This window comes from Puma concolor, chromosome C1 (assembly GCF_028749965.1).
Source record: "Puma concolor isolate L17-30 chromosome C1, mPumCon1.1.hap2, whole genome shotgun sequence".
NCBI classification, from domain to species: domain Eukaryota; kingdom Metazoa; phylum Chordata; class Mammalia; order Carnivora; family Felidae; genus Puma; species Puma concolor.
In genome coordinates this window covers 101,517,157-101,532,495 of record NC_141674.1, presented here as the reverse complement: position 1 = coordinate 101,532,495, position 15,339 = coordinate 101,517,157, and the positions used below count along the sequence as shown (strand labels likewise).

Genomic DNA, 15,339 nt, shown 5'->3' with positions numbered 1-15,339 from the left:
TTCATGGTGTCCGTTTTGCTGAAGTCCAATGTATCTGCTTTTTTCCCCCCTCTGGTTGCTTGTGGTTTTGGTATTATATCTAAGAAATCAGTGAATAATCCAAAGTCACAAAGATTTATTCTTATATTTTCTTCTAAGAGTTTTATATTTTTAGTTCTTGCATTTGGGGTTTTTAAATCCATTTTTATAGAACTTTTAAAAAATATTTATTTACTTTTGAGAGAGAGAGAGAGAGCACGTGCACACATGTAGGGAGGAGCAGAGAGGGAGGGAGACACAGAATCTGAAGCAGGCTCCAGGCTCTGAGCTGTCAGCACAGAGCCCAACGCAGGTTGGGCTCATGAACCATGAGATCATGACCTGAGCTGAAGTCAGACATTCAACCAACTGAGCTTCCTAGGTGCCTCTTTATATAATTTTTTATACGACAAGAGATAGGGGTCCAGATTCATTTTTTTGAGTTTACTAAAAAACAATTATTTCCCCCATTGAATTGGTTGGCACCTCAGTCAAGAATCAATTAACCATCAATGGTAAGGTTTATTTTTGGACTCTTACTTCTGCTCCACTGATAAATATGTTTGTCCTTATGCCAACATCTCACTGTCCTGATTACTACAGCTTTATAAGTTTGAAACTGGGAAGTGGGAGTCATTCATGTTCGTTTTACTTTTTTAATGTTGTTTGGACTACTCTGGGTCCCTTGCATTTCTCTATGAATTTTGGGGACAGATTGTCAATTTCTACAAAAGAGGCAGCTGGGATTTTTATAGAGATTCCACTGAACATGTAGCTAAATTCTGAGAGTATTGACATCTTAACAATATTGTCCCTAATTCATGAACTTGGGATATCTTTCCACTTATTTAGAACTTCTTTAATTGCAATCCATACTGTCTTATAATTTTCGGTGTACAATTATTACGATTGTTTTGTTAAATCTTTCCTAAGTGTCTTATTCTTCTTGATCCTATTATAAATGGAATTGTTTTCTTTATTTTTGGATTGTTCATTGATGGTGTATACCGATATAATTGATTTTTTTGTTTGCATTTTGAGCTAGTATCTTAAAATCTTGCTGACCTTTCTTATTCTACCCTTTTTTTGTTTTGCAGCAACTCTGGAAATAAGATCCTAACCCCCAGTGTTTGTTGTTGTTGCTGTTATTGCTGTTTGTTTAGTGACTTTACTGAACTTGTTCTTGCAAATCTCTTTCCTTTGTCCTGTGTAGCTACTGAAGTTTTTGCTCTGTTAGCCTAGTGGTCAGGTAGTGATTAGGCAGGGGTTCCCTTACATGCCTCAAACCAACAAGTGTCCCAGCCTTTGCCAAGGGGATGTGTGTGCTTACTGGGGCATTCCTTCATCGCTCTCGCAGTTGAGACCCTAGCCTTAGCCTCAAACTCAGCCCGTGTTTCTCAGGTGTTTCTTGGACATGAGTACAATCCTGCATGTACACGTGGCCTTCTAGATTCCTAGGAAAATGACAGACTTTTTCAAAGTCCTTTTGGTCATCTCATTCTCTAGCTTTTGCTTTTAAGTTTTTAGGTCAGCCTCTTTTTTGCCCCAACTGTTACTGCTGCCTTAGACAGCCACGTTGTGAACAATCGCCACTGACTGTTTCAGCAGGAGCCCCAGGAAAAGGTGGTTTATAATGAGCGAATTCTGACCCAGGTCAGGGTGAGGATTTTCAGGGAGTTTTCAGAGAAGTCAAACAATGACAAGTCTTTGGGAATGGGGCTTTTAGAGAGAATTGCAGGCCTATCTGCCCCCTCCAGTGGCTGCCAGATTGTCACAGCTACTATAACTCCAAGGCTACTGTTTTTCAAGGTTACTGCAGAGCTGGAGATGGGGTGGAGGGCATGGAGGGGGGTGGGGGGGGGTGCGGATGGAGGGTGCAAATTGGACAAGTTATAACAACACAAAGCAGTTATTCTTACTGAGATTCAACTGTTTTCTAGAATTGTTTCTTGGATTGTTGCAATTCTTTGGTTTATATCCAGAGTTCTGAAAGAGTTGACTTTGATCATTTTTTCCCAGCGCTCTCACTGTTTTGATGGAAGAATGGTTTTTTGAAGGTCCTTTCTTGCCATTCCAGAAGTACTTCTCCCATCTCACAAGAAATACTCTTTAGTATTTTCTTTATTTTTAGCTCTAAATATTTTCTAATTTCCATAATGACCTCCTTTTTGACCCATAATGTTTTTAAATTTCCAAAACTATGAAGTGTTTCTAGGTTTTTTTAATAATTGATTTTTAACTAATCTTTTGAAATTTGTCAAAACATGATGTATAGCCTCATATATGGGCAAGTGTTGTAAAAAGTCTGTGTGTGATTGGAAGGGCATGTATCCTGTAGTTATTGAGTATAGTGTTCTCTTTATGTCTATTAGATCAAACCTGTTGGTTGTGTTGTCTGGTCCATTTTCAAGTTCAGCAAACTTCTCTGCAAAGGACAAGATAGTAAATATTTGACTTAGACCTTGTGAGCTGTATTATCTCTGTCACAACTACTCAACTCTGCCCTTATTACACGAAAGTAGCCATAGACAATACATAATCAAATGAGCATGCTGTATTGTGTTTAAATAAAACTTACTTATGAACACTAAAATTTGAATTTCATGTAATTTTCACGTATCACAAGGTATTATTATTCTTTTGATTTGTTAATTATATAGAAACGTCAAAAGAAGTGTTACTTCACAGACTATACAAAAACATACAGCAAACCATATTTGCTCTACAGGTCAAATTTACCAATCAGTATTGTATAACTTCACAGATATTTTTAATCTGCTGTAACAATTTGTTTCAGCAGAAGTATGTTTAAATAAGGGTAGAATAGTCTACTCAGTGATATACTCCTTATAATTTAATCTTTACTTCTTTATTTCTGAAATTATTACATCTTTTGAATAGTTCTGTCTAATTTTTCTTTATATACTTTGAGGATATGGTTTTAGATACTTATAAATTTAAAAATTATAATATCTTTGTGGTGAATTTAACATTTTATCAGTATGCAGTGGTTTTTTGTTCTAGGATTCTTTTTTGCCCTAATGTCTATTCTATGAGGGCAAAATTGTATTTTGCTTATCTTATTATGTTATGTTATTATATTATTATAGACACACCAGCTATTAATCCCTTTACAGTGTAACTTTTTCATATTTTATTTTACTTCCTGTGGTTTATGTTTAAATGTATCTCTTGTGAGCAACTTATAGGGTAATATTTTTAAAATTCAGTTTGATAATTTTTTTCTTTTTACTGGAGCTTCTAATCTATTTATCGTATAACAGATAGCTTCCCAAAAAATGTGTTTATGTTGTCTTCATCCTTGGATGATAATTTCACTGGGTACAGAATTCTGGATTGACAGATGTTTTCTCTCAGTATATTCACAAAAATTCTCTCTACTCTTCTTGTTTCCAGTGATGATGTCGAAAAATTGGCTGTCAGTCTAATTGCTATTGCTGTGAAGATAATCTAACTGCTTTGAATATATTTTCTTTTTTTATTATAATTTCAATACAGTTTAGCTGGGTGTGGATTTCTTTTTATTTATCCAGTTAGTATACATTGAGGTTCTTAAATCTCTGGGTTAATATCTTTCATTGATTCTGGAAAGTTCTCAATAGTTACCTCCTCAAATATTGTTTCTGTTCCTTTTTTTCTCTTCTTTTAGAATTCTAATTAAGCATGTATTAGAGATTTTTACCTCTCTTTTATTATTTCTATCGTTTTGACTCTCTGAGATTCATTCGAAATAATTTCTACAGGTCTATCTTTCAGTGCCCTTTTAATGCTCTGGAAATAGAAGTAAGTCCAAATTAAATCCTAGGGCAATGGTATCTGTCTTACTTGGGTCTTCCCATTAGCTGAGTCTGCATATTAGTCCAGGATCGATGCTCTGATGCACATTTCATACTCTGACTCTGAGGAATCTTCCAAGAGTTAACAATCCTTTACTATCTTTTCTTGTAATTTGCTTCTGGGTCTGAATTCACTTCATCATTGAGGTTTGATAACATGGGCAAATTTCATCTACAGATCACTTATTATTATTTATACCAATGGAGCAAATCTATCCTGAAAAAGGCATTGAGACATTATTCAGAGTTCCTTGAGGGCTTTCTCATTACTGTCTTCCAAATAGATCGTGGTAGGGAGGGATAGGGATGAGATATGCATCAGATGATTATCAGTGGAGTAGTCGAACTCTACAAATCCTCTCCCCTAGTGAGAGGCCAAGGATATATGCCTGGTTGGTAAAGTTCTCCAGATCCAGGGCTGAAGAAAGCTGTCTCCTATCTGTTACTAACAAAATGACAAAATCAGGGGAATGAAGAGTTAAAAATCTCATATAATGCTAGAGTTAAGTAAGTCAAAAAAAGGAGTCAAAGGTAGGGAGCAAAGGTAGGCTTTAAAAACCAGGTACAGAGCCCCAAATCTGGAATCCAGGGAGCTATAAGCAATACTTAAAGGTACACAGCAGTTGACCAAATAGGTATCGTGCCATAGAGGGTGAGCTGTATATGCATGTGTCTATTTGGGGAGAGGTGGTGGGAATCCAGCCAAGGTTCAAGTGCATAACTTGATATATTTTTCCACTTGAAAAAATAATATAACTGATGAATACTACATAGAATTTCTATGCCACAGTGTCTGAGGTAGTTTACAGTGTGTTAAAACTTAGTAATTTATGTAATTGATATTATAGTTACATTGTGTTTGATTTTACTTGAACTTCTACAGGAAAAAGTCACAAAAATCAGTCATCAATGGCACATAAGAATGAAAGCCATGAACCTCACCCAGAGACGGTTCAAGCAGTAACTCCTGTAGACGTTCATGTAGGCACCTGGTTTACAACCACACCTGAAGGAAATCGGATTGGCACCAGAGGACTGGAAAGAATTGCAGACATGACCCCATTATTATTCTTTAAGGCCACAGATCCTGTCAGTGGAACGGTATGGCAAACTATTGTATGTTGCAAATTTTTATAATTCGTTAGAGTTCTGAAACACATAGAAGAGTGCCTGGCAAATAATTAGTTTTCTGTAACCGGTAACTAGGTGGATGGATGAACACACGGACCCGTCTTCCCAAACACAAAAACACTGGGTGGTTTATTTGACTAATGTAACGTGCCATGAAATAATAATTTTTGAAATGAGAAACAGATCATGAATGTACCACATTTAACACTTAGAAGATTGTGTTACGTGTTTCTTTATGTTGAATGTATTTGTGTGTATGTCTTATCTTCTAGAAGTTGGGCTGTGCTTGGTTCCTACTTCTTTCTGTGCAGCTGGAATGAATGCTAGAAATTTGCTCGTGATCCTTGACTGCAAAGTATGTATGGTATATTTAAGGAGATACTCACATTAAATAATTCAAGAATTTAGCAACACTCCAGAGCAACTGTACAAAAGATTTTATTTGTGGCCTAAGAATAAGTGACAAATGAGTGGTACAGAAAATAATGGTTTGATTAATGATAAGAAATCGAAACTTCTGGGATGAACAGTAGCACCTTCTGTATGCCGGGATTTCTGTTAGGGATTTGGGGTTTTGTCTACACTATCTCGTTCAGTCTTTGCACCAATGAATATTATATGACACTGATGAGGAAATTGGGCCTCCGCAAGTTAAGTAATGTGGTCAAGAGTATATCCAGGAAGTGTTGGATTCCACTTGGGCAGCTCTCAGGTCTTTCCGCATCTGCCTCAGTTGCAGAGAGTTGCTTTGCCTGACTCACATGGTTCCAAGGTAGCTGCGTGCAGTGACTGAGTGAGGCAGGGGTATGCCAATCTGGCTCCTGCTATCAGACTTGGGACACTGGGGCAGGGGATACTGGCTCCCAAGCTCCTGCCAGTTGACTGAGGCTTTGTCGGGTCTGTGCCACAGCTCAGCTTCCGCCTCTGCCCGTTCATGCTTCCTTCCCCTTCCTTTCACAGATGGTGTCCAATTGGCAATAATAGCAATTTATATAATACATATTTCAATCATGGTGTTCAATTGGCAATAATTGCAAAGTCTATAATATATAATTCAACCATTGAGTATTTTCTAACTTGTACTGTCCTAACTGTAAGGGCCACAGTATTTCACCAAAGAGTGCAGATGGGTGTGAGAGTGGGTTTGTCAGCTGTTTTTTGACTCAAATGTCTGGGGCTGTTGGAAGCAGGTGATAATTGCCTTCTTATCTCTTTATAGTAGGCAGAAATCACTATATATGAGAAAGAAATGTACACTATTCATTATTTTAGGTTCTTAGCCTTGGAACTCTCAACCAGTATGTACAATGAGGAATACCTCTGCAGAACATGGTGGTTAAGAGCATGATTCACCTTCTGTTCTGATGACATTAGGCCAATATTGGCATAGGAAAGGCAGCCTCAGCAGGCCATGCTTACTTTAAACCTATAATTTTCAAGGAGGCAGAACCTGGGGTCATGTTCCCAGACAGAACTCGGCCAGGCCAGTCCTGACACTAACTTTTCATTCACAAATACATGACAATGGAAGGAGCATCAGTGTTCAAGTCAAACAGCCTTAGTCGACACCAGCCCTGACATTTGCTGAGTGACCTTGAGCAAATTTCTTAACTTCTCCAAGCCTAACTTCCATAATCTACAAAATGGGGATAGCATTGCCCGCCTCCTAGGAATTGTTGTAAAGCTTTGTCCAAGTAGATGAGATAAAACTTTAGCTTATAAACAGATAACCAGGATTTTGATGATACTCAATGAGGCATAAAAATAAACGCACTTGGGATTAACCCACCTGCCAAATGATCATGCTCTGCCTTTGTATGTTCAGGTCATGATAACTCGAGAAGACAGAGTGATCATTGTGGAAAAGAAAGATGGTACTCGGATAGTGGATCATGCTGATGGTACCAGAATCACAACCTTTTATCAAGTTTATGAAGACTGTATTACTCCTCCAGATGATCAAGAAATAAGTAAGTTATCCTTTGCTTTTGCTTTTTTATTTTGAGAGAGAGCGAGAGAAAGAGAGAGAGCATGAGTGGAGCAGAGGGAGAGAGAATCCCAAGCAGGTTCCATGCTCAGCACAGAGCCCAACATGGGGCTCAATCCCATGACCCTAGGATCATGACCCGAGTCGAAATCAGCAGTTGGTCACCCAGCCCACTGAGTCACCCAGGTGCCCCAAATATTTGATGTCTTTAGAATAAGACGAGGAGCCTCACTGCTCTTATTAACACACACAAGAAAAATATCTTTTTGAAGAACTGTGTCAACCAAAGAGTGCGTGCGCAGTCAAGAGCGGAGCCTCTTAGGTCCTGCTGTTACAATCTTTACCCTCAACAGACATGGGAGTGATAAAAGCCCTAGCTGGCTGTAGATAGTAATAGCACCTTTTTCTATTTTCACCACTAAAACCTAGATTGGTCTAGATTGGTGGCAATTAAAAGTAAATAATCATGACTCAATTGCCCTGGACATCAGCGCTCACACCTGTTTCCATTAATCCTTAAGGAATCTGATCTGCATACAGGTGGCCTCAGGTCCTCCTTCAGTTCTGAACACACCTCTCATCAGAGAGATGGTGTGAGAGAAAAACAAGTGGGGGCTCGAACTCACAAACTGCAAGATCATGACCTGAGCCAAAGTCGGATGCTTCACCAACTGAGCCACCCAGGCGCCTCTTAAGATTTTTAAGGTCAAATTATTCTCTGACTCCCTTTTCTTTAATTCCAGAGTTTATTTGTTCAGTGCATTAAATGCTTCATTAAATGTCGCCAAATTAAGTGCGACAAAATTGGCAAGTGAATGGGAAAAGAACAACCTTCCTACCCCACTGGTTAGAGGGAACATTAGAAGAGCCACCGGAGAGGGCAATTTAATGTGCCTATCATACGATGCACTAACTCCACTTCACTTCCTCTTCCTCTTACACACTTGTCCAAGGAAACATGTTCAGGGCATTACTTGCAAATCCAAGTCCAATATCAAAATACTGGTAAATAAATGGCCATCAACAGCAGAATAGGAAAATAGAAGGCAGTACAATCTTATAAAGGAATACTATACAGTAGTTAAAAGGAATGAAGTATATCCACACATATATAGCCACACACCTGTATATCAAGAGGGCTGAAGTTCTCAGAGCAATGTTAAGTACAAAAAAGTAGGTGCAGAATGATACATACAGTGATATATAATCTACGCATATGTAAAGCCCACAAAAGATTATACATTATTTTTGATACATATATTTACATAAAAGATAAAAATAGATTTCAAGAGAAAGGAGTAAAGCCAGGGGCCAGGAGAAAAGTGAACTTCAACTCACCTGTAATTTTTCTCTTGTATACGTATGAAAAATGTTGAAACAAATACGGTAAAACACTGACAAGTGTACCTTTTGATTGGTGAGTATATGAAAAATTAAATTATAATTTATGCTCCTCTGGGTGTTTTCAATTTCTCAAAATAAACATAGTAGAACAAAATAGCACACTAAATTAAGTAGGAAGAGTTGTTCTGGAAGAACGACTCTGCTTTGACAGTGAGTGGACCACACACACCAGCCCTGTGGTGTGAGTCCTCAGCACCCGTCCCCACCGCTAGTCCAGGGGCCAGGAGACAGGAACAAACCCAGCAGGTGGGCGTGTTTCCCAATGTGTGCATCCTGTCACATCTGCTTACCTTGCACTTGCTTGCAGCCGAAAGTCCTCAAACGGTCACCAGGCAGGTGAAGTGCATGTGGATCGAAAATGCACACTATGCCACTGTCATCACCAACTGCGAGGACAGTAGCTGCTGTGCCACCTTTGGGGACGGGACGTCTATTATCGCAAAACCACAGGGAACGTATCAGGTGGGTCTGTGGGGAAATGAGGGGTGCCAGAGACAAGCGTCCATTCAACTAAGCGAACCCACTGCTCTGGGGCGGTGAACATGCCTGCCATGTACGGCTGATGTTCCTTTTGTCTCATGTTCTTAGAACACATTTCTCAATCTCTTTTTTACTTGTTCACCTTCTTCTGACAATCCATTGCAGAAAGAAACAAAAACAAAACAAAACAACAACAACAACAACAACAACAACAAATGTCCCGCTTGTCTTACAATGCTTTGGCATTTTTGGATCAAGGTTTTAAACCAGAATGTAGTTGTTGGGGATCTTTTATGTGGTAGGTGGCAGGCACTGTTAGAAGCCCTCATGTGGTCTCTCCTGTGCCTACCCGACCGGCTTCACCTCCTGCAACCTCTGACCTCATTCATATTCTCCTGTCCTTCCCATCTCCAGCCCGCCTTCACTCTACCTAATGTCCTGACAGGATGGGGGGCGGGGAGCATAAGGCCTGTGCGGTCCTAGGAGGGCAGTTTGTTCTTAAAGGGTCAGGGAGGAACATTGTCAGCAGCTCCTGTACCTCCCTACATTTCCCTATTAATCACAACCACCCAGTGTCAGCCTGCAGTCCCTTTAGCCTTAGAAGGATTTGCCCTTATCATTCTGCTTGCTGGAGAAGAGACACAAGTGCCAGGATGTCAGACACAATGTCACCGGATGCTGACAGCTCAAAGCCTGAAGATGATGGACATAGAGCTCATTTGTTACTGGTGGAAGCTGCTGAAGGCCAGTTCATTCTCCCCCCACACCCACCTTTCTCTCCCTCTTCTTCCAGTGTAGACTGTTATGGGGCAAGGCAGGTGCTGAAAGTGAGACGTGACTGTAAAGTGTTGCAGTTGGCTAAGGGGCGCAATTTTTCTTCTACAACATTCAGAATGTCCATTTTTTTCGGCAGATTGGCAGCATCCACAATCTAGTACCATGTGTGCCACCAGAGGTCATGAGAATCCCCTAAGATTCTGTGATAAGGCCAGCTTTTGCCTTTTGTTTTTATCATAGTCCCAAACTCTAATGGTGACAACGATGAGGGCGAAGGAATTTTAGAACCAATGACAGTTGGCACTGGAGGAGGAGACCCAAACAGAAAAGAGATCCAACTTAGGGACATTGAGTGTCTGCCACTATTATGTAGTCACTTGTTCCTCCCAGGTTTGCTCAATCTCCCAAAACACAGCCCGAGAAAGGATTGGAAGGCCAATCACTCCTGATTGAGAAATACACAGACCTTAGTTCCCAACTGGAAAAAAAGAAAACAACAACAACAACAACAAAACTCCAAATAAATTTACCAACACCTATTATAGTTCTCTAGTTGTATAGAACTGAAAGATGGCGTGCCTTCTGCACCCCCCCCCCCCACCCATGGGTTGGTCATCACTTCCTCACTCACCAGCATTAGGACAATGGACAGATGATAAGTGAGGCTGGATTGTGGGTAATGTATAAAAAGAGAGGTAGAGCTTGGTATTGTCCACCATTGTTCCTTAGCAGCACAAAAAGGTTAACCAAAGCATCAAAGAAGAAGCAGGTATAACAGTTCGTATAGTCAGTATGAGACACTTCCAGAATGGTGGAGTAAGGACCTCCATAAAAACAACTAGAAAACTGAAAATATTGTCAAAATCAACTTTTTCAGAACGCTGAAAATTAACCAAAGGATTACAACAGTCAGAAAAACAAAGAAAGACAAAGACTCATTCTCAGGAAGTACGGCAAGATTCCTGGTGATTTCACTTGCCATATTCCCCTCCTCTCCCCTAGCTTCATGGTAGCCTTGAAAATCAACACCCTCACATTCATGATAGCAATGAAAACCAGCATGCCAGCATCCACTTAAAGAGGAAGAATAGACTTAGAGCTCCCCAAAAGTCCCACCACAAAATATTGTCATTGTTGACCTGTCTCGCAGTTCCCTGGAAACCCCATTTGCAAGCATTGTCTTTGTTTCATCTGACTCTGAGCTTACTCACTACAAACAGACTTCTCCCCGAACAGTGGTAAGTTAACATTACGGCTGCCTGAAGTGGCAATAACAAAGAAGAGGATAAACAAAAACATTAAAAGCAACAGCTGGGGAACAGAAGTCCTTAGAAGGCTTTGAAAAGCTCTGACATATTGCTTGGAATCATCCTCTACTGAGGGTTCGATCTGCATGCTGCGGTATTTTTTCCAGTGTTCCAGCTGGAAGCTAGAGAAAGCTCGCTCTACTTAGCCTTCACTCCCTGCTTATGCAGATCCTCTTTATCAGCAAGGGTGAAAGATTAGGGCTTTCAGAGTTATTTTCTGGGCATGTACACAGTCCTGCACGTGAATGTGGCTTTCTAGATTCCAAAGAATATGCACTTATAACATATAAAGATGTAATTTTCTTTAACAATAATAACACAAAGAGGAGAGGGGAGCAATAGAGCTATATAGGAACAAAGACTTTATATAATATTGAAATTAAGTTAGTATTAAGTACAGTGTAGATGATTATAAATTAAGACGTTATTTGTGATCCTCAAGAAACTTTAAGAAAATAACTGAAAATATATAGTAAAAGAAACAATAGGGGAACTAAAAGGGCACACTGGAAATATCTGTTTAAAACGAAAGAAGGCAGTAATGGATGAATTGAGAGGAAAAAGAAGCATAAGGCATATAGAAAACAAGTGAAAATTGGAAGATGTAATTCTGACCTTCTCAGTATAAACAATCCAATAAAAAAGCAGATATTGGAAGGATGGATTTAAAAACATGATCCAAATATATGCTCTTTACAACAGATACACTTATATGGTCAAAGACACAAATAGGTTGAAGGGAAAAGGCTGAAAATAGATAGACCTAGATTAAGTAATTGAAAGGGAACTAGAGTGTCTGTGCTAATTCAGACAAAATAGACTTTACAATAAAATATTACCAGAGACAAAGAGGTTATGTTCTGATGATAAAAGGAGTAATCCATCAAGGAAACATAACAATTATAAACATATTAAGCACCGAACAACACAGTTCCTAAACACATTGTTATGGAACCAGGCTGGATCACTGGTGGCAAAACCAAGCGGCACTCAGAGATCTTGATGGATCAGAGTTTTATTTTACACCAGCGGGCTCAGAGGAGGTCCTTCTCCAGAGATCTGAGTCCTGAGCACAAGCATGGGGGACAATTTATCTTCTGTTACTTCCGCATTCTGCATTAGTAGTAATTTGGTGCAGGCAAATTACTTGGCTGCAGACAAGCAGGGCAGGAAGAAGAACCTGGAAGAGGAGTCTGTAGACCTTATGTTAGTCCCGTGGGCCATCTTATGGTGCAGAACTTTACTTATTTTCCCAACAACATGAATATTTCCAGAGTTGTACATTATACAATTTAAAATGTCTTATTTTAAATGGTAAAGACTAGCATAGTTAAAAGAAGAAATAGACCATTCAACAATAATTGGAAGCTTTAGTAGCCCATTTTCAGTAATATATTGAGCAATATACCATAAAAGTGAATGATAAAAGACTTAAACACCAGAATAAGCCAATGAGACCCACTAGACCTCTATAGAACACTCCACTCAACAACAAAATGCGTTATTCTCAAGTGCACATGGAATATTCTCTAGGAAAGACAATGTGTTACACCACAAAACAAGTCTCAGTAGATTTAAAACGTTCAAAATCATACAAAATATGTTCTACCACCACCACGGAATTAAATTAAAAATCAGAAAGAAGTTTGGGGAATCCACAAATATGTGAAACTTAACACAGAGAAGAAATCACAGAGATTTCTTTGAGATGACTGAAATTAAAAGCTTAACATACCAAAGCTTATACAATGCAGCTAAGGCAATGCATAGAGGAAAATTATAGCTTTATATGTCTAAATGTGTATACTAAGAAAGAAGATTTCAAATCAATAACCTAAACTTCCACCCTAAGAACCTAGAAAAAGAAGGGAAACTAAAAGCAAGCATATAGAAGTAAAAAATAGATAAGAATAGAAATAAATGAAAGAACAGAATAGAAAAGGTCAACAAAACCTTTAGCTAGACAGAGAGAGAGAGAGAGGGGGGAGACCCAAATTACTAGATTTAGGAATGAAAGAGAAAACATTTTTATCCTTACAGAAATGAAAAAGATTATAAGGAAATACTATGAATACCAACAGATTAGATACCATAGATGAAAAAGATAAATTTCTGGAAAGGTACAAACTACCAAAACTGAGTCAAGAAGAACTAAAAAGTTAGAATAGACCTATAACAAGTAAAGAAATTTAATTGGTAATTTTAAAGCATAACACGCAGAGAAACCCAGGTCCAGAAGGCTTCACTGGTGAATTCTACCAAATATTTATGGAAGAATTAACGCTGAATAATTTTCCCAAACTCTTCCAATATATAGAAGAGGAGGAATCACTTCTCAACTAATGCTAGCATGTACGTATTACACTGATATTACAACAAGACAAAGTCATCACAAGAAAACTCCAGACCAATGTTTATTATGAACATAGATAAAAATCCTCAAGAAAATGCTAACCAACTGAACCCAGCAACATGTAAAAAGGATTATACATTGTCACCAAGTAGGATTTATCCCCAGAATGCAAGGTTGGTTCAAGATGAAAAAAATCAATCAATATAATATACTATATTAATAGAATAAAGGACATAAACCATACGATTATCCAAATAAGACTCAGAAAAAGCATTCTACATAATTCAAAGCCCTTTCATGATTAAAAAAAAAACCTCAAAGCGGTAGGAATAGAAGGAGACTTCTTCAACCTGATAAAGGGCATCTACTAAAAACAAACAAACAAAACAAAACAAAACAAAACAAAAACAACACCATAGCTAACAAAGAGCATCCTGATTGGTAAAATTTCCCCTAAGATCAGACATGGGACATGAATGTTTGCTCTCACCCTTCTAACTCAACATTGTACTGATTGCTATAACCAAGACAATCAGACAATAAAAACAAATAATGTGCAAGCAAATTGAAAAGAAAGAAGTAAAAGATTTTCTTTTTTTTTTAAGATGATGAAAAAATGTATTTAGAAAATTCTTAGGAATACAATCCACCAGGAATTCAATGTATACACACACACACACACACACACACACACACACACACCATTAGAACTAATAAAAAAAGTTCAGCAAGGTGTAAGATCAATATACAAAAATCAATTGTATTTTCTTTTTTTTTTTATTTTTTTTTTAACATTTATTTATTTTTGAGACAGAGTGAGACAAAGCATGAACAGGGGAGGGTCAGAGAGAGGGAGACACAGAATCTGAAACAGGCTCCAGGCTCTGAGCTGTCAGCACAGAGCCCGACGTGGGGCTCGAACTCACAGACCGCAAGATCATGACCTGAGCCGAAGTCAGCCGCCTAACTGACTGAGCCACCCAGGCGCCCCTGTATTTTCTACATTAACAATGAACAATCCAAAATTGAAATTTATAAAATAATTCCATTTAAAGTAGCATCAAAAGAAATAAAATACTTCTGTTCCACAAATGGCATTGGGAAAACTGGACAGCTACATGCAAAAGAATGAAATTCAAGCACTTTCTTTCACCATGCAAAAAAAATAAACTCAAAATGGATTAAAGACCTAAATGTGAGGCCTGAAACCATAAAAATCCTAGAAGGAGCACAGGCAGTAATTTCTCTGACATTGGCTCTAGCAACATTTTTCTAGATATGTTTTCTGAGGCAAAGGAAACAAAAGCAAAAATAAAATGTTCGGATGACATCAAAATTCCTTCTGCACAGTGAAGGAAATAATCAACAAAACTAAAAGAAAACCTACTGAATGGGAGAAGATATTTGCAAATGGCATATTTGATAAAGAGTTAGTATCCAAAATATATAAAGAACTTACACAACTCAACACACACAAAAAACAAGTCATCCAATTTAAAAATGGGCAGAAGACATGAACAGACATTTTTCCAAAGACAACATCCAGATGGCCAACATATACATGAAAAGATGCTCAACATCACTCATCATCAGGGAAATACAAATCAAAACTCTGATGAAATATCACCTCACACCTGTCAGAATGGCTAAACTCAGCAACAAAAGAAACAGCAAGTGCTAGTGAGGATGTGGAGAAAAAGGAACACTTTTGCACCACTGGTAGGAATGCAACTGGTGCAGCCACTGTGGAAAACATTATGGAGTTCCCTCAAAGAGTTAAAAATAGAACTACCCTACAATCCAGTAAATGCACTACTGGGTATTTACCCAAAAAATACAAAACCCCTAATTCAGAAAGATATTGCAGTGTTATTTACAATAGCCACATTATGGAAGCAGCTCAAGTGTCCATCAATAGATGAATGGATAAAGAAGATGTGGTATATATACAACTGAGTATTACTCAGCCATGAAAAAGAATGAAATCTTGCCATCTGCCACAACATGGATGGATCTAGAAAGTAT

At 38.4% G+C, this 15,339-nt stretch overlaps 1 protein-coding gene across 1 annotated transcript in view; it reads left to right on the top strand.

Moving 5' to 3' along the window:
• Positions 1-15,339, top strand: part of SPAG17 (sperm associated antigen 17) — a 236,047-nt gene that overhangs the window by 160,685 nt on the left and 60,023 nt on the right. The window contains exons 31-33 of the mRNA XM_086717947.1: positions 4,759-4,976; positions 6,832-6,976; positions 8,705-8,859. Of these exons, the coding sequence (XP_086574073.1) occupies positions 4,759-4,976; positions 6,832-6,976; positions 8,705-8,859 (518 nt within the window). The remainder of the gene's footprint in view (positions 1-4,758; positions 4,977-6,831; positions 6,977-8,704; positions 8,860-15,339) is intronic.